The following is a 23,197-nucleotide window of genomic DNA, read 5'->3' as shown; positions in this document are numbered from 1 at the left end:
AAACTTCTCTTTCAATGCAACTACGACCTCAAATATTTATGTATCAACGAACACTTACCAAAATTCTATCGAGCTGTATTAATACACTGGAAAGAATTAAACTATACAACGCCAAATCAAATAATTTGGAATAATCGTTTTATACGAATATACCAATCATCTGTTTATTATCAAATCTGGAATCAAGTCGGCATATGTAAACTTGCCTGCCTTGTTAATGATTTAGGAAATAATTTTTTGTCTCTTAAAGCGTTTGTGCAAAAATTTAAAATTAAATGTAATTTTCTGTGCTACCGTAGCTTGCTGTCGGCTATACCTGATCAGTGGAAAAAAAGCATAAAAAGAGACGAGCAGCAGAATAAAAGCCTAAAAGGAGACACGCATCAACATGCCCTGACAAGCACTCAACTAGCAATCGATACGCTCACGTGCAAGACAGTGTGCAATACTCTGCTTAGCCGACAGCAGTGTCCACCTACTGCAGAAAAAAGATTAATAGAGTGCGCTTTTGATGAACAAAAGCGACAAAGAGTTTACTCTTTGCCATTTCGTGTAACGAAAGAAGTGAAACTATCCATTTTTCAGTACAAAATAATACATATATACTATATACAAATAACATTTTACACAAGTGAAGAAAAAACCACACCCTTACTGCCCATATTGTATTAATGTTGAACAAACGATTTCTCATCTACTCTTTCCGTGTTAAGTTGCGAAATCTTTCTGGTCTGAGTTTACTACCTGGTTTAATTCGATTTCTCAAAAAACGAAATCTGGTCTTTCTAAAGATGAAATAATATATGGAGTGCTTGACGACTGGTCATCTTGTTTAACCCTCAATCACTTAATCTTAACTGTATTAATTATACTAATGCCTTAGATGATAAAAGATCGCAGTTTGCGGATTTCATCACCCTTGTACATGATAAAATCGACACAGAAAAATATATCGCTATCACGACGAATAATTCCTCTGCTTTTGTCAAAAAGTGGGCCAAATTTCTCACCTGAGTAAATTTCTGGATACCTTTAGTTAGTCAGTAAGTCATTCCTGTAGTTAGTTATTACATTGCATGTCTTGCCTGTATAAGTAACTTTATTGTATTTTATGCGTCCCATAATTATATTAGTATTAGTATTGTAAACCGTGCAAGTATTGCATTGTAAACAGTGTTAATACCATGTTTTAAGTAGTGATTAGATTGCGATAAGGTCAACACTTTGTTGTAAATAATGTTAAAATTGTGAATAGTATAATTACGGAGTCGTAGGTAGTATTAGTATTGTTAATAAAGTAAGTAGCATGTAGTGTTAGTAATGTAATGCAGTCAATAAAAAAAAAGAAAGTATATAATCACCCTTTAAATGAACAATATATCCGCATATTCTGCTTTTAGTTTTTTTTTGGTGAGGTGATCGTACTAGTGACAAGTGTGAGAACACAAAGTGTGATTTCAAGAGAATTAAAGCAAAATTAGAGCATTCAAGTGTGAGTAGTGAACTATTTCGGAAACAGTGGCACATCCGTCGGGACTGAGGTAAAAAACCGAAGGACAACATAACAGATGTGCAAGGACATCACAATTTTTAACTGAGACAACAATGGAAGCGCTAAGCAAGGAGCTGGAAGCAAAATTACAACTGCTGGATCTAACTAACTCCAAAACTAAAGGGATTCTGGCAGGAGGGAATGCAGTAACGTTGGAAAGGCTCCTTGATGCACTTAAAAGGGTATCATAAGAGGTGGATGGCCTAGCAGTTTTGAAAATCGAGCAAGCAAAAATTACAACAGGAGAAACCTTAGATGAAGTCACAGCGTGGAGCGGTGAAGTTGAAGCGAAACTTGTGAGTGTCGATGAAGGCGTTGTCTATGCTGAAAAGTAACTGATCGAAATCAAAGAGAGGCCAGTTTAGCACAGGAAGAAGCCGCTTTACACGAGAAACGAAAAACATACTTGGAGTTTGAACGCACCCAATTGGAGATGAAGCTGGAATACGATAAAAAGGCCGCATAATTGAACAAACACAAGAGTATGTCTTCCAAGCAAGAAGCAGACAATAACACAATTCAACGGCACATATGAAGTGCGGCTACCATTTTGGAACAAATTTGTTGCAGGAGTCGATTCAGCGGATCTTGCTCCCATTTCAAAGTTTGCATACCTGAAAGAACTGGATTGAGCCAAAGGTCCGCGTGAGCATTGATGGTCGGCGTTCAATACGGAAGGTTACGAGCGCGCAAAAAACATCCTAATGACGGAATACGGTAAAGAATCCAAAATATTTAACGGCCTATATTAGCAATATCATGGGTCTCCCAGTGATAACAAGTTGCCATCCGAAGAGAATAGATGAGTTCCACAAGAAATTGTTACGTAACATGCAGAGTCTTCAAACACTCGGGAAATTGCTTGACGTGACAGTAAATGTCAGCGCAGTTTTGGACAAGCTTAAAGGAAATAAAGCAGACCTAGTAGTTGCCTGGCAAGAGTGGGATTTCCCCAAACGATTGAGGCTTTGAAGCAGTGGAGACAAGTAAATCCGGTATTAGAATTTGAAAGTTCGGATCCTCGCGTAGAGTCCTTTCATGTGCACGAGCGAGCATGGGGGTGTGTTTTACTGTGGCGCGGAAGACCACAGGGCGGTGGATTGTCGTAAATATGTACAAGCTGGAGGACAGGAAAAGATTGTTAAGTTCAAAACGTCTCTGTTTCAAGTGCGTAGCCGGGAGGCATAGGGCCTCCGACTACAAGAGTCACTCTGTGTGTTAGAAATGTGGTCAACGCCATCATAATAATAACAAAAATAATAATAACTTTATTTATATAGCACACATATCCTGAGCTCCGACATGAAAGCACTTCAGCGTTTTGTGCCAGCAAAACGCCTGAGTGGATAGCTGACACAGAAATACCCTGTTTTGATCTTGAAATACAACATTTCTTGTGACGTGAATAGTGGTGAAGCAGCTGAAATGTTGAAATACTCCCCTTCGAGAGAGAATTACATACTTGTAGAAATAGTAGCAACAGCCTTGAAATGAAACTGAACGTGAAGTCAACAATAATAGCCCAACAGAGAACAGGGAACGATTTTATCTGTACAAAGGTCAATCAAAGCACTAAAGAAAGCCAGCTTAACCTGTTAACCGAAACAAAAAGAGCTATAGGAAATGAACATCGTCTAAACTTGACATTCTTCCATGATTTACAAAAAGAAATGGCGAGGAGTATGAGACAAGTACGGAAATATTGCGATGAGAAATGTCCAATAAAATACTCCAAATGATCCCAAACCACAGGACAGCCGAGGACATGCAGAAACCCGAAGACTTGTGTTGTTTTTTTGGCAGTGACCGCACAAAAGAAAAATCGGACAACGTCGGTGGTACCAGCATACCCCACTGAGTAACAATCAACTTGAAATATTATGTTCCAGTTGCAGTTTATTGCAGGCAGATCTATTCCACATCCAATCACAACTCTCAGCGAGGTTTTCTCAGTCCTTCTTTCACTCCAAAAATTCTGGCCCCTGCAAACTGTTCATCCAGCTTGAACTCCCTCAAAGCTGTCTGTGCTGGTGAAAATATTTCTTTCTCCTCTCAGTTTGCACATTCCAAATCATGCAGGGCTGCTTAAATGATGTGAACGAATCTGGCTACAAAGTGACAAAGAAGAATCATCATCGAAAGCGACAAGGAAAATGACGAAATTATTGCCATCACAATCGTGTTTGATATTTGCATGTGCCACCAACCACGTGTTTTTAGGGACACGTTTTTTTTAACAAAGTTTCCACAGTGCTTCAGTTAGACTTGTTTTCCGTCAATGCCGTCCACTTTTCAAAGTGATTTTGAAGTTGATGTTGAATTTGTTGATTTTGTGAGATGTATTTCTCTCATATAGGGAAAGCAACTCAAGTGATGCCATCGCTACTGCTACTGTTACACACGCCCTACGTAGGACAAACACGCACCTGCAGCTTAATTCCTTTCTTTGTCAAGCAATTTTCATCGAAGAAAGTTTCAGTTGGCAGACTTCTGTGAAAATTTGAACGCAGTGGAAAAGCTGCAGTCTCTGCTTGACAGGTAACAGTTCTGTCACCCTCCGGCCAACACAATTTCGAAATTACAGGTTGCAACGCTGGTTCCACACTTGGATAATATCAGGTCGGCTTGGTCCCTTACTGTCAACACCTGATATTCTCCCCAGTATTTTGTTAAGATCCCTTGAAAGGCCTTTTTTTTTCCAATTTGGTTTCTACACTGCAGATTTTTATTGAAATTATGCTTCAAATAAATATTTTAAAGTTACTATTATGTAGACTTTTTCGGGGTCATAGCTTCCATGGCAACACAATTTAATCAATCTTCTGATTGCACAAGGTCTTCATTTGAACAGATTTCAGACAATTGCATTGCTCATCCTACTGCAAATAACGTCCTACACCAATTATTTTTGGATGGTTTTAGTTACAAAATTTTGAAGAATTTTGTACACCCACTTCTATTTAATACCAAGAAATCATTGTAATTAATTTGCTGACGTTAATGTTGGTGGCGTGTAAAAATTATCATTTATATTACTGTTGTTGTTACTGTTCTCTTATTTTAGTTCAGTGAAGCAAGTCACCAAACTTGGTCTTATTGGATGGGGAACACATACTGCGTGACCTCAAGTCCTTAGAGTACACTATATGTAACTTGCAAAGGTAAACCACGTATTTTATCATGATCCTGTTCTAAGCTTTCTGCCAGCAACATGATAATGAGAAGAAAAGATTTCATTGTCTTTCCTTGCTTTTCAGTCAGTATTAGACTTTGTGCGCGTTTGTTGTGGGAATCTCAAAGGCTTTGGATCATGGTTGGAATCTGCTCGCCTTGTGCAATGCCATCAAGTATGTAGTATGTATTGATTGAGATAATAGAAACTGCATATTTAACAACATGTGGTGTTCATCATGTACCTGACTGGGGGTTGTCTTTAGTTTGGTTAAGAGTGCAACCTTTCTCCGACGTCTCGGAGGAAATCAATGTCTAAAGTATGACAAAGAAATCTTATGAATGGAAAGCAAAGAGGGAGAGGCTAGTTGAAGGACCCCAACACAAGGGCTGGGCTGCATAGAGATTGCACTTAGCTGGACATAAATTGGGCATATAAATGCAACTTTATATATTATTATTATTATTATTATTATTATTAGTATTATTATTATTATTATTATTATTATTATTTCCTTCAAGCATATAGGTTTCCTCTCAATCTTTAACCTTATAATTAATTGTTTTGCTCTTCATAGTTTTGCATAGAGCACTCCCAGGTCAGTGAAACAACCTCCATGACTTCATTTATATATGTGTAATGTGTCTATCTATCTATCTATCTATCTATATCTATCTATCTATCTATCTATCTATCTATCTATCTAATCTATCTAATCTATCTATATCTGACTGGATTTACAAAAAGCTACCCATTAATGCTGTAACTTAGCACCTTCAGATGCACAACAAACTTCTTTCTATTCACAGCTATGATTGCAGCTAGGATCAAAGTCCACCCCAGCCTCAACAATGCAACTTCTAGAGTTTACTCGTGTCTAAGGACTGACTATAATTATTTTACTGGTCCTTGCATGGGGATCCCTGTGGCACCTGAAGGGTCAAGCTAAGATATTTTCAGACTTCCACTAGTAGTGTCACATAAATACTGACTATGGTGACAAATTATTTTAAAACCAAGGCACAAACTCTAACTCAGGATAATCACCCCCCCCCCCCCCCCCCCCCCCCCTCAACATCTAGCGCGATTCATGGCGTCTGTTTTTTTCCAAACCAACGCTCTTGCTCTCCTTCTCCACTTGCGTCTTCCACGTCTTAGGTTGTCCTCGCTTCCTCTTGCCCTTCACTTGGAACTCCAACGCTTTTCTCAGAACATGCCCATCATTCCTCCTCAACCCATGCCTGTACCATCTCACTCCATTTGCCTTTGCCATCTGAACCACTGTTTCCTTCAATCCCAACATCTCCATCAGGTCCTCTGTCCTCTTTTCGCCATCAGTTTTGCACCACACATTGCTCAGCCGTTCTCAAAATGGCTATCTCATTTTCCCTCAGACACCATGTCTCACTCCAAAATAACATCGCCACTCTTACGCAACTCCGATAAACCATTCCTTTTACCTTAAGTGAGAACCTTTTTTAGTTCAGCAACTCTCCACATTCCCTGAACTTCACCCAGCCAATTCTTGTTCTTGCTGTCACAGCTGCCTCGCAGCCACCACATGCATTCACCTTATCCCCAAATAACAGAAACCTCTCACCGTTTCCACCTCACACAACTCCTCCACCGGTTTCACTGGTCCATCAGCTTGCTTCTTGCATCTTCCACACACAAAAATCTCTCCCCAACCTCGAGGTCACCCTCTGTACTTTTGCGCATCTTCCATGGATCCATTTACCACATTTCACACACAACACTGAGTTTGACATTACTCACTTCCCACAAATATCACATGGATCTACCTTACTCACAGACACTTCACCTTCTGCCCCACTCACTACCACTTTTGTCTTCCCGAGGTTCACCTTCAGCCCCTTGCTCTCGAATGCCTCCCCATTTAAAAATTATTAAATTAAATCTTCATACATTGTTTAAAATCTATTTCATAAAAGAGAAAAGTGTTTCTGACAATATTAATTAGAGCAAATAAATGCTGTTTTAATCTGGTTGATTAGTGTCCTAAATGAGAAGAAAAAAGCTCTACATCTGTGTAGCGATTTAGCTATTTGGGTGAAATGCACAGTTTAACTGAAACATGCGCCAAAAGCGGTTACAAATATTTAATTATTGGTTAGCCGAAACTCAAACATTTCTCTGCTCTCTTAAAGATTTTCCGTCCAGCAACAAGCAATTCCTATCATAACATATATATTTAATTATTATCATCCGTTTTGGGCAAGAAGGGTAATGCTGCCTTGAGGTAGCTAGATTGCTTCTCCTGAACGTGCTAAGCTATATTTGAATACAAAAATTTGGTTTTATCAATGGAGTTGATAATGTAAATTGGCCACCGTACAGAGATTCTAAAAGCTGACGTTTCGAGCGTTGGCCCTTTGTCAGAGCGAATCAAGGAATTATGGGTTACGTGTAGTTTTATAGTAGAGTAGGAGCTACGCTATTGGTGATAACATGGCTACGTGAAAAATAGGAATATATTAGTTAAATGAAAAGCGTTCGTTAATACCGTGAGGATTAAGGGTGCCGATTTGGAAGATGAATTTTTGTTCCAGATTCTTGCGGCTTTCCGTCGTACCTAGATGTAGGGAAAGGCCGCAGATAGCCATGTGTTTCTGGAGTGGTTAGGAAGATTAAAATGGCGAGCGACTGGCTTAGATGCATTCTTGTCATTCTTCTCAACATCGCGAAGGTGTTCGCGGAATCGGTCACCTTAGTCATCTACCTGTCTCGCCAATGTATAATTTATTGCATAACGTACAGGTTATGCAATAAATGACATTTGCGGAGGTACATGTGAAACGATCAGTGATCTTAACAGATCACTTACAGTACTGTGCAAAAAGAATGCAAACGAATTTCGCGCTTTTCGCTACTTTTCGACGAAATATAACGAAATTTCGGGCGAAACGAAATTTCATTCGAACTTCGCCGAATTTTCGAAAAGCCTATTGTTTCAATCAAAATGAAAATTCGCAACGGCCGCGCGAATATTCAAGCGAAATTTCGCTGTGACATAGCGAAATTTCGTTGTGACATAGCGAAATTTCGTCGTTACATAGCGAAATTTCGTCGTGGCATAGCGAAATAGTGAAAGTTCGCAGCGAGTATGTCCTCCTTCTCGCTTGTCTCTCCAATCCGTCTTCCTCTCGGGTGGCTTCGATGACAATAAAATTATTTAAGCGGGCAGATTAGTCATGGTAAAGGAAGCGCTTTTACAATCCCTTTCTAATTCAGTCAATGCATGACATCTGGATTGCTTCTAAGAATTATGTCACGAAAGTGTCGATTGCCCATGTGTTTTCGAGTTCTGAGTAACCAATATGTCATGAGAAGTGTCTATTGCCAAATAACTCGAGTTTGGATCATCGCACAGCCCTAAAACTTTGACATGCTCATGATTTATTAATCTCCTACAACATCTCAATTTCTTGACTTAATTTATTGAATGGTAAGCGATTTTATTTTTTCTTTGCGTGGTACTTGCGTGACGTGAAAACCAAGAAGAATTGCTATTGTAGGTTAATGGTATGTTAAATTGTCTATGGCTGTATTCTTGGAGTCTCAAGATTGATGCATCGGGCGTACCAAGAATCTTATGTCTTTTTATTGACAAAGTATCACTTGAATAAAGGAAACGAAATCGCTTGTAATGCTTGTCTACAGTTTCATTCCGGTCGTGTTTACACTCAAGGTTGAGAGAAGAAATACAGTTGTTGATTCCATTCATTCATTAAAATGCGAAACACTAACCAAGACTTTACAAAATTTCGTTTCAGGCCGCGGCTACACGTGCAATTTTTTGCTCGCGACGGTCATGCGATTTGCTTTCAATTTTGTCGCGTCACCAGCGCGCGATGAAAATCGCAAGTGTAGCCACTCTTGAACTGCCGACGCGACAACTGAAAAAATCGTGAGAAATTCAACTAAATCAATTTCTCGCGATTTTTTTCAACGGTTTTTTCTGCTGTCGCGTTGCCAGTTCAAGAGTGGCTACAATTGCGATTTTCATCGCGCGCTAGCGACGTGACCAAATTAGAAAAAAATGCATCACCAGCGAGAGCAGAAATCGCTGATGTGGCCGCGGCTTTAGGATTACGATATTTCGATTAAAGGCGCTGTTACACTGTGAAATGTCAAGTTCTTCAATTTTCGTTTCAGTACGTACGAACTCCAACCGAAATTTCGTTGTTAGATTTGCGAATTTTCGTTTCAGTACGTACGAACTCCAAACGAAATTTCGTTGTTAGATTTGCGAATTTTCGTCCTGCGTTCGAATTTTCGTGTGGCTCAGCGAAATTTCGAAGAAATTTCGGCGGAAAAATCACACCTTTCCCACCGAAATTTCGCCGAAATTTCGAGAGAACAATAACCGAAATTGGACGAAATTCGTTTGCATTCTTTTTGCACAGTACTGTAGGTCCCGATATCTTGCTAGTGTTAACAATGAAAAGACAAGTTTTGCATTGTGAGCACGCGCATTTCAAAGTGCCGGGTTGCTCGTTAGTTTTGAGTGCGCTTCTAACTAAAAAGTTGCCTACGTTTTTGTCGCATTTGAATGAAATAAGTGGAGGTTGCGAAAAGATTCTACCAGTTTCGGGATTATTTTGGAGTAATGTAAAATTATTAAGAATGATACTTTTGACTGCGTGATTATGAGGATGGAAAGTGAGGGTGAATGGAATTCTGTCATTCTTATCTTTTTGTGACGTTTGTCGTGATGACTGTCGAACAAATTGTTGGGCGCGATGATGGCCCGCTTTGACCACAGAGACAGGATAGCCACGTTTTTCGAAGAACTGGCACATCTCCTCTGATTTGCTGGAAAAATCAGAGTCATCACTACATAGACGTCGAAGTCTAAGAAATTGAGAATAAGGAATGGAGTTCTTGACGTGATGGATGTGACGATGAATACGACAAATAACTGTGAGAATCTGTAGGTTTGTATTGCACACTGGTACATAGCACGTTGCCACTAATAGAAACTTTGATATCTAGGAAAGCCAATGAAGTTTCGGAAATTTCCCAGGTATATTTAAGAGCCAGTTGAAAAGAATTGACGGATACGGGTGGGTATCACGCTAAATGAATCACTTGGAAAAAATATCCAGGCATATGCGTATTTTAGCTCAAAATTCAGCACGGTAAAGAATAGTTTGGTCACCTTTACCCACGGGGACGGACTGCACGTACAGAAATACAGCAAATAGTATAATACATTGGAACGACAGCCAGAGTTAAGTTTCTGATTTGCATTTTTGAAGGGATAAATTGCTTTGAAAGCTTCTACTAATCTTTTCTTATCGAATAACAAGTGGGGATCACTTATGTATCGAATAACAAGTGAGCAGCCTCAGTTTCACTGATAATACAACCTGACAAATGTCTCGTTACAGCGGCGTAAATGATTAAACTGGGTTTTCAATTTTTCTCACTCACTCACGCCGCACTATCGGCGATAATCAAACCAGACTAATGTCTGGCTCAGTCGTACAAGCGGGACAAAATGGTTGTCTCGCTCAGTTCTTGCCTTAAAACAGCTCTATTGTCCAAATCGGGCCTGAATCTCACTCAGTCAGGCCACAAATTTTCCTACGGGTCCTTCCATTTTCAGAACTTGTCTCTTAGTCCCTCCATCATCTCACTCATCAGTATCATCAGTATACTGAATATACTAAATGTAAGTTGCCAATAAGCCCTCGCAGAGTGCTCAATAGCTAGTGAAGCTAGAGCTGTGCATACAGTTACAGGTAAAATGGACTACATTCCGTGGTCGACAAATTGTTTCGTAGGACCATGTCCCACTCTTCAGGATCCTACAATGATTACTATCTCTACAGGATTACTGTTTTTACATGATAATTTTATGCTGCTAACCACACGTGTAAATTACGATTTTAATTACAATTTCTTTAAGAGGAATTTGTTTGCATGCCGACAGCGTGAAAACGTACACTAACGGTTTTCCGTTGAATGGGTAAAATCCAACGGCTAACGAACGGGTAGTCAACGGGTTTTCCAACGCTTTCAACGGGTGCGCAAACAATTCCCATGGGTTGCAATTTTTTTCCAACGGTTTGTAAAATTTTCCCAACGCTTTTTACCGACACTTCCAACGGGTAGCCGAACGGCTTTTTTCAACGGTGCTTGATGATTTCCAACGCTTTCAACACTTTTCAACACTGTTGATAAACACTTGCAAGAAGACCAACGGGGAGTTTTGGTAACCAACGGTTTATTAAATGATCCGAAATGATGTTGGCTTGATATTTTCAGTGACTGAGAGCAGACGTCTACGCAAGTAGAAAATCAGGTCGCAAATGAAATAGAACTCAAGACAACGCAACTCTCGATCACCACCGTGTCAACTTCTCAGCCGAAATCTGCATACCGTGTGAATCGGTATTCATTTTATCAAAATTAATGGTTTCTTTCACCAGCCACCAGAAATGATACTTGCTCTTTATGACGCTTTTTGAATGTCTTTTATGGAATCCACTCGATCAAGCTAAGAATAAAGCTAGTTCAGATGTTTTTACACGTTGAGATGTAAATCAACCAACACAACTCTCGATCATCACGCCGTGTGAACTTCTCGACTGAAATTTACATACTGTTTGAATCGGTATTCTTTTTATCAAAAGCCAGTTTCTTTCACCAGTCGTATTCACAGTTACGTTTAGAGCTCAAGCATTTTCATCAACTCAAGCAAAATTGTTTGTGAAAACCTCAAGTGAACATGCACGCTGCAAATATTTATTTTCACAAGTCACACGCCATAATATTTAAAAAGACAGCAAAAACAAACGAGTTCTTGCATAGAATCCATGCTCTGAAGAATAAAGCAAAAGATTTTCTGTGTCGCCGATTGAAATGACGAATAGACTATTTGCATGTGCGATGGACAAACTAAACGTCGCACAGGTTTCAAATCACGCACCAAGCAAGCTGAAACCCAGAGGTTTCCTTTCATGCCATTGTATCTGAAATCCGTCCAAAACTCGAAGCACTGGACCTCAAATAAAATTTTAAAATCCAGCATTCGGAACTCCAAGGAAGCGTAGTTGGATTTTGGTGTGACGGCGTGCAGCCATCACGACGTTTGCTCCTCTGTGATTGGCTAATTAGAAATCATCATCCAATCAGAGAGGAGCACACGGCGTGACGGCTGCAAGCATGTATCAAAGCTTGATCTAAAGCAATCTAAAGCCGGTATACGAAAATCCCGCTATGCATCCTTGGAGCTCCCAATGCTGGAGTTTTCGATATTATTTGAGGTCGAGCGCTTCGAGTTTTGGACGGATTTCAAGCTGAAATAACTACACTAATAGGTAGAATGGACAATAAAGACTCCAAAAACGAAGACCAAAGATCGAAGACCCATCCTGCGCGAACGTCAAATTAAATGTGATTGAATGATGCTGAACTTACCAATTGCAAATTTCAACTGAAAAATATTTGTTTAACTTAACCACTTGCCTGGAGTTTCTCGCGAGCTTTTTTGCCCCCTCGGCATCTTCACTGATGATACAGAACTCTTTTATCATATTTATAGCAAAGAGCTCTCTTATGAACGCACTGCTTGGAATGTATCGTTACTTCGGCTTTGAAAACAACTTGAAATGCTACATTTCTTTGGATAAAATAATAAGTTGTTGTATTTTACTTTGCAACTACAGTAGCTAATGAAGTAATGGATGCACTGAATTAATGCTGTTATTCTCATCTTTGATAAAATAAATCTACCTAAAATCGGAACTTTGTTTTCAAAATTTGGAAGTGCCAACGTATTGATTCTGAAGTCGCTCCAAAACGGTGCGGCTAGGATTCTTTAATGGGTAGGACAAATTTTCCCAACGGCTTTTCTCAGCGCTTTCAACTGGTAAGGGAAAAAGAACCAAACGGCTTTTTCCAACGTTTCCAACGGTTTGGGAGAAAATTTCCCAACAGCTTTTTTCAATGCCTTCAACAGGTAAAGAAAAAAGCCCAATGGCTTTTCCAACGCCTTCAACGCTTTCATCAACGCCTACAATGGGTACCCAATGGGTAACCAACGGCTTTAGCCATTCAACGGAAAACCATTAGTGTACGTTTTCGCGTGAGAGGTCACATATTGACTTAACTCTGTCTGGTTGCTGTGCACCACATTCCTGAAGGACTGGTTATGGTTGGCAAATCTAGCCTTGAAGTCGGTGTCAGTTAGCCCTACGTAAGTCTCATTTCCCTCGCTTGAGGTAACTTGCCTGATATACTATACCCTTTGTTAAGAATTGGTTGTCAAGGGAGCATTGGTCTTTTTTCCTGCAATTGCATGATCTTTCTACATTAGCTATCTTGGGTTCTAGCGTTCTTAGCACGCGCTTATTGTGCTTGTCGATTATGCTTTTGACATTGGGCATGCAATATATATATATATATATATATATATTTGGGGTGTGCATTGTCAGGGTTTCTCTCCTACACTCTCTCTAAAAATTAAAATTAGCCTGTATCCTTCTAGGATCCTTCCTTGTCATCCGCTAAGTTGACTACGGTCGTGCATCATTAAGTTGATCCTTGGTTGGGTTTCAAGTGAAGTTATAGGCTCCCCTACTTTGTCACCTTGAAAGAAAATTTCCCGGGAGGCCCACGCCTTAAACCACGTAAATCACATCATCGATGGCTGTGTTGCCAGCATGGTTGTCCTGGTGGTGTAGTGGTGATCACACCCGACTAGTAATGGGGGGACGTGGGTTCAAATCCCGCTCAGGGCAAATTTTCTTTCACACATTTATTCAGTTAAAAATATGATTATTTGGGGTGTGCATTGTCAGGGTTTCTCTCCTACACTCTCTCTAAAAATTAAAATTAGCCTGTATCCTTCTAGGATCCTTCCTTGTCATCCGCTAAGTTGACTACGGTCATGCATCATTAAGTTGATCCTTGGTTGGGTTTCAAGTGAAGTTATAGGCTCCCCTACTTTGTCACCTCGAAAGAAAATCTCCCGGGAGGCCCACACCTTAAACCACGTAAATCACATCGTCGATGGCTGTGTTGCCAGCATGGTTGTCCTGGTGGTGTAGTGGTGATCACACCCGACTAGTAATGGGGGGACGTGGGTTCAAATCCCGCTCAGGGCAAATTTTCTTTCACACATTTATTCAGTTAAAAATATGATTATTTGGGGTGTGCATTGTCAGGGTTTCTCTCCTTTCTCTCTCTCTCTCTCTCTCTCTCTCTCTCTCTCTCTCTCTCTCTATATATATATATATATATATATATATATATACACATACATATACATGTATATATATATATATATATATATATATATATATATATGTATAATAAACTGGTTTCAAATTTATAATCATCTGCAAAAAGGATCTCTGCAGTCTAAACAAGAGAAATGAGTTAGCAATCACACAATTTAGATGATACAATAACGCTTTTTTTGACTCATAGCAACTGTAATCCAGCTTTTATTGCCAGTTTCTGTAATTTAACAGTCGATCGCTAAGATTACCTGATGAGTGTGGTCATCTTTTGGCCATACGAATCAGAGCTGTAGTAATTAAACGATGAACTAACTCTGAAGTCTTGAAACCAGTTTAGTATTATTGTAAATACCCCTCTAAGAGTTGAGCACTCTCTGAAAATACATTCAAACCGAGTTCAAGAATTCATATCTATATCGAGGCTTGGACTGTGAATCCATTTGTGATCCTCCTGGGGGGCAGGGATGCACTGTTGGCTCGAGAGACCTTCGTAACTTGCATACAAAATTGTCCTCTTCTCTCTCGTCCGCCTGTGAATCATCGTTCTGGTTGATCCAGGGTCATCTAGTTGGGGAAAAACATTGGCCCGGGATGACCTCGTAATTCCCATTCACTATCCAGATTGACCATGTAGCCAGCATGATTGCTCTGATGGTGTAGTGGTGATCACACCCAACCTGTAATCAGGGGGACGTGGGTTCAAATCCTGCTCAGGACATAAAAAGTTTTTCTCCCAATGAAAAATGTCTTCCGGGGGAAGACCGACTTGATTTAATATCATTTTCGGCTGGTCAGCCTTCTTCAGATAAACATGAAAAAATCTAAAAACTAACTATCTAAAATAATCTAATCTAAAAACTATTTACAATGGTTGTGCATATCAGAGGTGCAAGCTTATATAAGAAACTTAAGAGACAAAAGGTTTGAATTACAAGCAAAATAACGATAGGATAAAAGCAAGTGACAAAAAGTTATGTGGTAAAGCCAAACGTACTAAGGACTAATCAATAAATAGAAGGTGGACAAGTAACAGTTCATTTTGAAACCAGAACATCTGAAAAAGTCTAATTAATTGCTATAGTTAATATGACTTTTTTCTGTTAAGGCCACCCGGATTAATTGTGAATAATTGTGTCATCCAATAGGCTTCTCTGGTAAGCAATAACTGGTCTAAATGTGATGTATTTTTGAAGGATATAACTTGCTCAATGATGATAAAACTCATTTGAGAAATGTCATGTTGGGAACTACTATAAGGTACTGCCAATTCACATGTTCTTCTATTGTTGAGCATATTGGATTTATGGTTGCAAAATCGAATTTTTAAACTCAGTGGACGTAGAACCCACATTTTGTAAATTACATTTAAGGCACGTTGCAAGATAAATTACATTTTTGGATGAGCAGGACAACTTTTGTCGGATAGAATAATGCCTACCTGTGGCCGAGCTTTGGAATTTAGAAGCTTGAAATAGGAAATTCTTACACAAGTCACATCTGTTTTTGTCATATCTGAAACAACCGCCCTCATTGACCATCTGATTAGCAGCAGCACTTGGTCGAAATTTAGATGGTGCTAAAACTTCTGGTTCGACAGTGAGCAGGGAAAACAGATTTAACTGGAAAAATTTCTGTGATTTGAGGTGAAGATCTTAATAAACATAAGTGCTTCCTAATGAAATGGGATTATAATCGAGAACCAGAGGAAAAACGTTTTTTGTGGGCTTTAACGTTTTTGCTTAAAAGTTCAGATCTTGGAATTTCAAGAGCCTTGTCAAACTGTTTAAATTAATTGTCAGCTAATTCTGCCGGGTGATTTAGCGACTTAAGATACCCTTTGTATTCTTCACATCTAGTTTGCAAAAAATCATTGGTGGAACAATTGCGCTTAATTTTCAAGGTTACGTATTTACAAAGGACTTCTGTAACATCTGCACGTGCCAAAGGACAACATACGCGTGTGCCAAAGGATAGCATGCGAACGGAGAGTATATGAGCCACGCCAAAAATAAAAGGGAAGTAAGTGCAAAACCAAGGGAAAACAGCAGATAAATCATCCAGAAAAAAAAAAAATTATATATATATATAATAAGTTAAAATGCTTCAAGCCAACAGAGATGCTGCGCCAGAAGGATCCAAAAGGATTCACAGTCCAAACCTCCAGAAGATAATTTAAAATTGTTATGGAAAACGAGGACAACAACTTCGAGCGAAGGAGAATATATACAGTAAAAATTCTAAAAATGATAAAAAATTTAATAAAAAACGTTTCGGTCTGTGACCTTCATCAGTGATGAAGGTCACAGACCGAAACGTTTTTTATTAAATTTTTTATCATTTTTAGAATTTTTACTGTATATATTTTCCTTCGCTCGAAGTTGTCCGTCCTCGTTTTCCATAACAATTTTATATATACATATAATCATATATGGTGGGAGGGGGAATGTGGACAACTGATTGCCTGCAAATCAGGATCGCCTCACTACTCCCCAGTTGATCGGCTATGCACGGTCCTATCCCCTTATTGCAGGCAATCAGTTGTCCAGATTCCCCCTCCCACCCTATATGATAATTCTCTAAGGGGATAGGACCGTGCATAGCTGACCGACTGGGGGGTAGTGAGGCGATCCTGATTTGCCGAAAATGTGTGTTGAATTGTCTCCCTGGACCCAGCCGCAATAAGGTTAATATACAGCCACGTTGCCAGTGTGGTTGGTTTGGTGGCCGAGTGGTGAAGGCATCCGACTAGTAATCTGAAGACCCGGGTTCAATTCCCAGCCGAACCACATATATATGAGGATCTCTCGAGCCAACAGCGCATCTCTGCTCCCCAGGAGGATCACAAATGGATTCACTGTCCAAGCCTGGGTGAAATGTAGTTAATTAATGAAGCAAGGACAGATAACCCCTGGATGACATTTTCATTGGGAGAAAAACTTTTTATGCCCTGAGCGGGATTTGAACCCACATCCCCCTGATTACCGGTTGGGTGTGATCACCACTACACTATCAGAGCAACCATGCTGGCTACATGGCCAATTTAGATAGCGAATGGGATTTTACGTGGTTATCCCCGGACATTGTTTTTCTCCAACTAGATGACACTGGAATTTTTGTGATATTGTCATTGGGGAAAAAAATTTTATGCCCACGTCCCCCTGATTACCAGTGGGATCCACGGGTTGTCCGTCCTTGGTTCCTTCAAACTTCATTAATTAACTATATTTCACCGAGGCTTGGACTGTGAAACCATTTGTGATCCTCCTGGGGGAGAGAGATGCGCTGTTGGCTCGAGAGACCCTCTTAACTTGTATACAAATTGTCTGCTTCTCTCTTGTCCGCCTGTGAATCGTCGTTCCTGTCGATCCAGTGTCATGTAGTTGGAGAAAAACAATGTCCTGGGATAACTACCTGAAATCCCATTCCCTATCTAGATTGGCCATGTAGCCAGCATGGTTGCTCTGATAGTGTAGTGGTGATCACACCCAACCAGTAATCAGGGGGACGTGGGCTCAAATCCTGCTCAGGGCATATAACGTTTTTCTCCCAATGAAAATGTCATCCAGGGGTTGTCCGTCCTTGGTCCCTTCAAACTTCATATATAGTTTAAACTCTTCATATGTAGTTTAAACTCTACAGTTCTGTTTTGTATTTTTCTAACGGAATTACATTTACACTGTATTTATATCCATCGCGATTCATTGAAATTCAAATTTAAATCAGCTTGATTGCCTATTTCCTTAATATTTCCATTGTCACAGTAAAATCAGCCTGTTTCTCAGTAGTTTTTCCCACTTTTTTCTCAGCATTCTCTATCCAATTGCCTTTTTCATTATACTTAACATCTTTCTCCCAGATTTCCTTCCAAAACTGTCAAGGTGCCTCTGCATGATTTCGTTAGCTCGGTTGACATCTCTTTCTATGCCTTTCAGGTGGTCAATCAATCTCTTTCGATTGTGTGCAAAGGGTCTGTTTTGATGGTATTGCTCCACTCTGCTCTCATATTGTTGTATTCTTTGGCTTTTTGCGATTACTCTCTGTTTCAATCTTTCAATGATCACTTTATAACCCCTTACTTGGGTGTTGTATTGTGCATGTAGTCGAGCTTTTAAGTGTTTATTTTAAATGGTATTCTGCAAGGACTCAAGCTTTCCAATTTCTTTTCTCGATTCGTTTATCAGATTGGTGGGTCACTTTTTCCACCAAGGCATTGTTTCCCCTCAACCTTTACTTCTCTTAACACCTGTCAACTGTTCTTCTACACGTCCAGCCACCTTTAAGATTCTATTATTACCATTATTATTAGAGTATAAAAGATATTTATATATTATTATTATTATTATTATTTCTGGGGTTACGTCAAAAAGATCTTCAATGTAAAAGACGAAATCCTCCCTTCATTCTCCATGGACGAGTGTTTTGATTACTTTGTAAGAACTCTATGGTCAGTAACTGACTAGAGTCTTCAACCTTCCAAGCTGGATACCAACTTTATCTGATACTGTAATTCCATGTAACCTTGAACCTCCAACATACCAACAGATAAGATTTGGGATAGCCAAGACTTAATAAAATTTAATTTTTTGGTTCATAAATATATCAGTATATATCACTCAATTTCAAGTAGCCAGTGTTTTTGATAGCCTATACGTGGAGAGATACACTAATTAGTATTATTAACATTATAGCCAGTGTTACTACTTAGGTACTGACTGTTTCAAACTCAGTTTGTTTTGTTTCTTTGCAGCATGGCATGAAGTTGACGACTCTAAACCTCGTTTCCAAGGTCGATTGAATGTCATTGATGATTTGTTTGGGCGGGTTTGGCAAAGCCATGAAGATTTCTCACCATTTCGACCTATGGTGGCACACAGACCGCGCAGTAATACTTTTGGAAGTCAGACGGGTGAGACAGTCAGTCGTTTTGTAAAATTGATGATACCCCTTCAGTCTGCACTGTGTAATTATCAGGAAAAACGTTCAGCATGAAAGACTTTCAGTTCCATATATATTTTTTTTTGGCAGCTTCTGACTGTGGTGTTTCCCCAAGAACAAGTCGAAAATCTGTGATGAAGAAAAGTCTCACAAAATACACAAATCTACTGTTTCACTCAGCACCCAAATTTGCTCGACATCTAAAAAGGTGAAATTATGTGTTGACTGTTTGTGTTGCATTCTAAAAATCGCCCTTTGTTATGCTGATAAACCCCTCTTGCTGGTTTGCATGTAGGTAGTTCCATAACAAAGTTGTTGCCATGTGATGAAAAAAGCACTTACAACTGGATTGCTAATTTCTTTGGCATTTGTTCTGAGCTCTGCGTATCTGTTGTTGTGCGTGCTTACTATCGTAATGAGCCTATGAGCCAAATTGATTAATCATATCCCCACATTTCGACACAAAGGACAAGAACTCCATTTATAAAAATGTGGGGATATGACATTCTAAATCAATAATTTGATTACATGTCATTGATAATGCACTAGAAATGCAAATGTTGAGTCATATGACACCAGTTGGATGACGGTATCTTCACTTTCTTCAAACCTAGTCTACAAGCAGTCTATCTTTCATTGCTCAATGAGTCAAGCACCAGGAGAAGACAGATACGAAAAATTGGCCATGCAAAATGTGAATTCGAAGAGGAGCGAATGAAAAGAGGGACTATCGAGTTTGACTATCGAGTTTGACTCTTGCATTGCACTCACAATGTAAAAATATGATTGGCTAATCCTGGAGCATTGACAACAAGTTGTCAACGCATTATTCACAAGCTTGACACTTGGTTTCAATAAATAATTACAATATATCAAAGGAGCAGGGCTGGCATAGTCGTGAGAGCACTCGCCTCTCTCCACTGTGGCCCGGGTTCAATTCCCATAGTCGGCATCATATTTTGGTTGAGTTTGTTGATTTTCTACTCTGCTCCAAGAGGTTTTTCTTTCCCCACACCTCAAAAATCCACATTAGGTTTGATCTGTTTTCAGTTGATTTCTAGTCTCGCCAATTAGTCGATCTCTCATGCTCGGCTACATATGTTTTTACATGTGCTATTATTATTATTATTATTATTATTATTATTATTATATCTGACAGCTTGCAGCAATGTTTAGCTTGCTTTCCTCAAACAGTAGCCTTGAAAGAGGAGCAAATTGAAGCAGTAAAATCCCTCCTTTCAGTTCACGATGTTATTGCGATTCTCCCAACAGGCTTGGGGAAAAGCTCATGTTTTAAAGTGTTTTGTATGATCTTACAAATTAATGTAAATTTATTACCGTACAAATTAAGCTTGCTTAATTAATTAATTAATTAATTAATTAATTCACTACAGTCGAGCCCTATTAAGCGGCCACCTCTTATTAAGTGGCCAGTTACCAAAATCCCAAAATTATTTTCAGTTGTGAGTATTATAAATTAAGCCCCTTATAATTATAAATTAAGCGGCCACGCCTGTTAAGAGACTGCAGCCACCTTTGGTCGTCCAGATGAAGGTTTTCTATTGTTTTTTTATCAGCATCCACCCAAATACACATGGTTTGGCATTGTTTTTCATAAGGTAATGACAGATAAGAATCCGAAGTAGAAAGTGACTACTAATAAATACATTAAAAACACATGTATTGTTCTCTGTTCGTGATTATGATTACATGTCTACTAAGCAATTTAACCGACCATAAAAATACAAATACAGTGTATAGCGTGCCAAAAAGACGTCTAATCCATTGTTTGAGTTCAAATCCTTTTTCAAGCTTTGTTTTCAACCATGAAATGGGAAATTTGTCTCCTGTGATGAAGTATTTACATGGAACTTCTAACCCATATCCACCTCCTTTATTGACGTGTTTGCCGTTAACAACTGCTTTCCTATTATTGGTTGCTCTCTTAGGAAATTTCAGGAGTATAGCGCAGTTTTCCAGTTAGGTACGTACAGGAAGGCGCAGTAAAGCAAGTTCCGAAGGGGCAGGCCTCTAGGGTTTTTATTTTTAGGGCCTCTGATATGCCATTTCCTATGTTTTCCAGGGAAAAGTTTCATAAATCAAAGCATGAAAAAACACTAACTATTCATTAACTTTGTTGTTTATTTATCAACGTTTGGAACTACTGATCATATAATAATATTAGACTAGTGTATTATCAGCTGTAAATGTGGCTACAGGGCAAGACATCTCCCTTTACGACAGGAATATTAGATAAACTAGCAGTTCTCATCGAGAAGTGAGTGCTGCCATTAAAGGTGTTTTTGAATGCAAATACGACAATGAGAATTTCATTAAAAATATAACTTATTTTATTTGCAAAATGACATGGTTACATGTTTTTTTTTTAAATATAACATTAACAAGTAACTATTGGTGTGACTAGGGCTTTTGTTGGGATTATGCTTGTAGCAATTGCTAAAAGTGGAAAAGAAATATATTGGTTAACAAAAACAGAAGTTGTAACGAGTAACACTGTCTAACGCAACATGTAAACGATTAGTGACACTTTCTTTTGTCCATCTAGCGCAACGTGGAAATAAACTAAATACTTGGTGTAGCAACAGTCACTGTGGTGTAACAACAGTTACTACATGTATAACAGCAATGACTGGTTCATGAACTGATCGTTAAAACAATTAGTGACAGTGACACTGTGTAACGCGACATGTAATAGACTGTAACAATGTTAGGCTATATTAATAGATCAGCGGAAAGTGCCAAAACTCACTTGTAAACAGCGAAACCTTGATTGTGATCAACTGTATTTATGACTTGCTGCAAGCACATGCGATTTTCCGCTGAGCGAGCAGGATTTTCCGCTGAGCAAGCACATGTCAATTTTCCTTATGAGACAGCTGCTGATTGGCTAGACTGTGCCATATAACAGGATTTCTGATTGGCTGTTTCTTAATGCGAACTATGGGTCGAACTGTTGAACCAAAATTTCTCGATGGCTTCAAGAATGTGAAGGCTGCCTATCGGCAGCAATAAATTAACAAATTAATTAATAATTAAAATATTTTATTTTTTTGGATTGTGGAGGTATGTGTGTGATATGGTTGCTATGCTTCTGAATTTAGTTAGCTGTATCACCATCATGTCCATCAACTTAATAGTCATTTTCTACTTGATTTTCCTCACAAGATCTCCTACATGTACCTGGAAGCACAATTGCCACGGCATTAGGATCTGTTTTATTGCCGGGTTTCCCGTTTTGTAACTTTTGTAACAACTGTACGTAAGTGTTACAGTATATGGCTCTCATCAAGACTTCATTACCGGATTTCCTTAAAATTTCATTTGTACGATTGATATTTCTATATTTCTTATATTTGTATACAAGTCCTTATAGACTAACTTTACCTGGTTCTTGTTGTTCTAGCGCAAATGAAAATAACCCAATTGATATTTGCGCTTTATAAGTGAAATAAATTATTATTATTATTATTATTATTATTATTATCATTCTTGTTGTGCAATTTTTAAACGTTTTATTGTGACTGTAAAACAGCTGTTAAAAGTCTTTACAATAAGCATGCTTGCATTTGAATAAATTGACTTTTTCAAGTAAGTTTCAGACCAATTCTACTTTCTATTTTACCGAGGGTGGCCACTGAATAGGGGTGAGTGCCATAACGGCACATTAAATATTCAATTTTACGCCCCAGGAAGTGCAACCAAAATAATATTATTAAAGTGAAGCATTTGCCTGTGACGAAACAGAAAAAGACGATAACTCTTATTGCTATCCCTTCTCTACTTTTGACTAATATATGTCACGTTTCAAACAAGTTGGACGAACTGCATGGCATTATTGGTCTTAACCAGCTTCTGCTGTTTTAATTATGGAATCTTGGTTGTCTTCCGAAATTCCTGACTCAGCAATAGATATTGGATGTAATTACTGCTTGTACCGTCTTGACCGCCCAACGCCAGGAGGTGGTGTTTTGGTATAGATTGCTTCATCTCTACACTGCACTCGTCTATCTGATTTAGAGAGAAACGAGAAAGAAGTTATCTGGCTTTTATTGAACCTCCACAAACCCCAAGACCTTACAGTGTCATTCTTATGGTTGGTTTGCACTACCCTCCTGTTCAAAGTGATGAAAGTGAACGAGAATTTGTCGATTATTTAACTCAGGGAGTAGATTCTGTGCTTGTGGAACGCCCATCTGCTGGAGTAATTAGAGACATGTAAAAGAGACATGTAAAAGCTCCTGC

The 23,197-nt window shown here is 38.9% G+C and overlaps 1 protein-coding gene across 1 annotated transcript in view; it reads left to right on the top strand.

Moving 5' to 3' along the window:
* The window catches only part of LOC138059020 (ankyrin-repeat and fibronectin type III domain-containing 1-like), a 213,514-nt gene that overhangs the window by 140,199 nt on the left and 50,118 nt on the right, over window positions 1-23,197 (top strand). The window contains 5 exon segments of the mRNA XM_068904513.1: window positions 4,617-4,712; window positions 4,808-4,876; window positions 4,879-4,899; window positions 18,747-18,905; window positions 19,025-19,142. Of these exon segments, the coding sequence (XP_068760614.1) occupies window positions 4,617-4,712; window positions 4,808-4,876; window positions 4,879-4,899; window positions 18,747-18,905; window positions 19,025-19,142 (463 nt within the window).

The sequence above is a fragment of the Montipora capricornis genome, chromosome 8, assembly GCF_036669925.1.
Source record: "Montipora capricornis isolate CH-2021 chromosome 8, ASM3666992v2, whole genome shotgun sequence".
In the NCBI taxonomy this organism is placed as follows: Eukaryota; Metazoa; Cnidaria; class Anthozoa; order Scleractinia; family Acroporidae; genus Montipora; species Montipora capricornis.
This window is presented reverse-complemented; position numbering and strand designations above follow the sequence as displayed.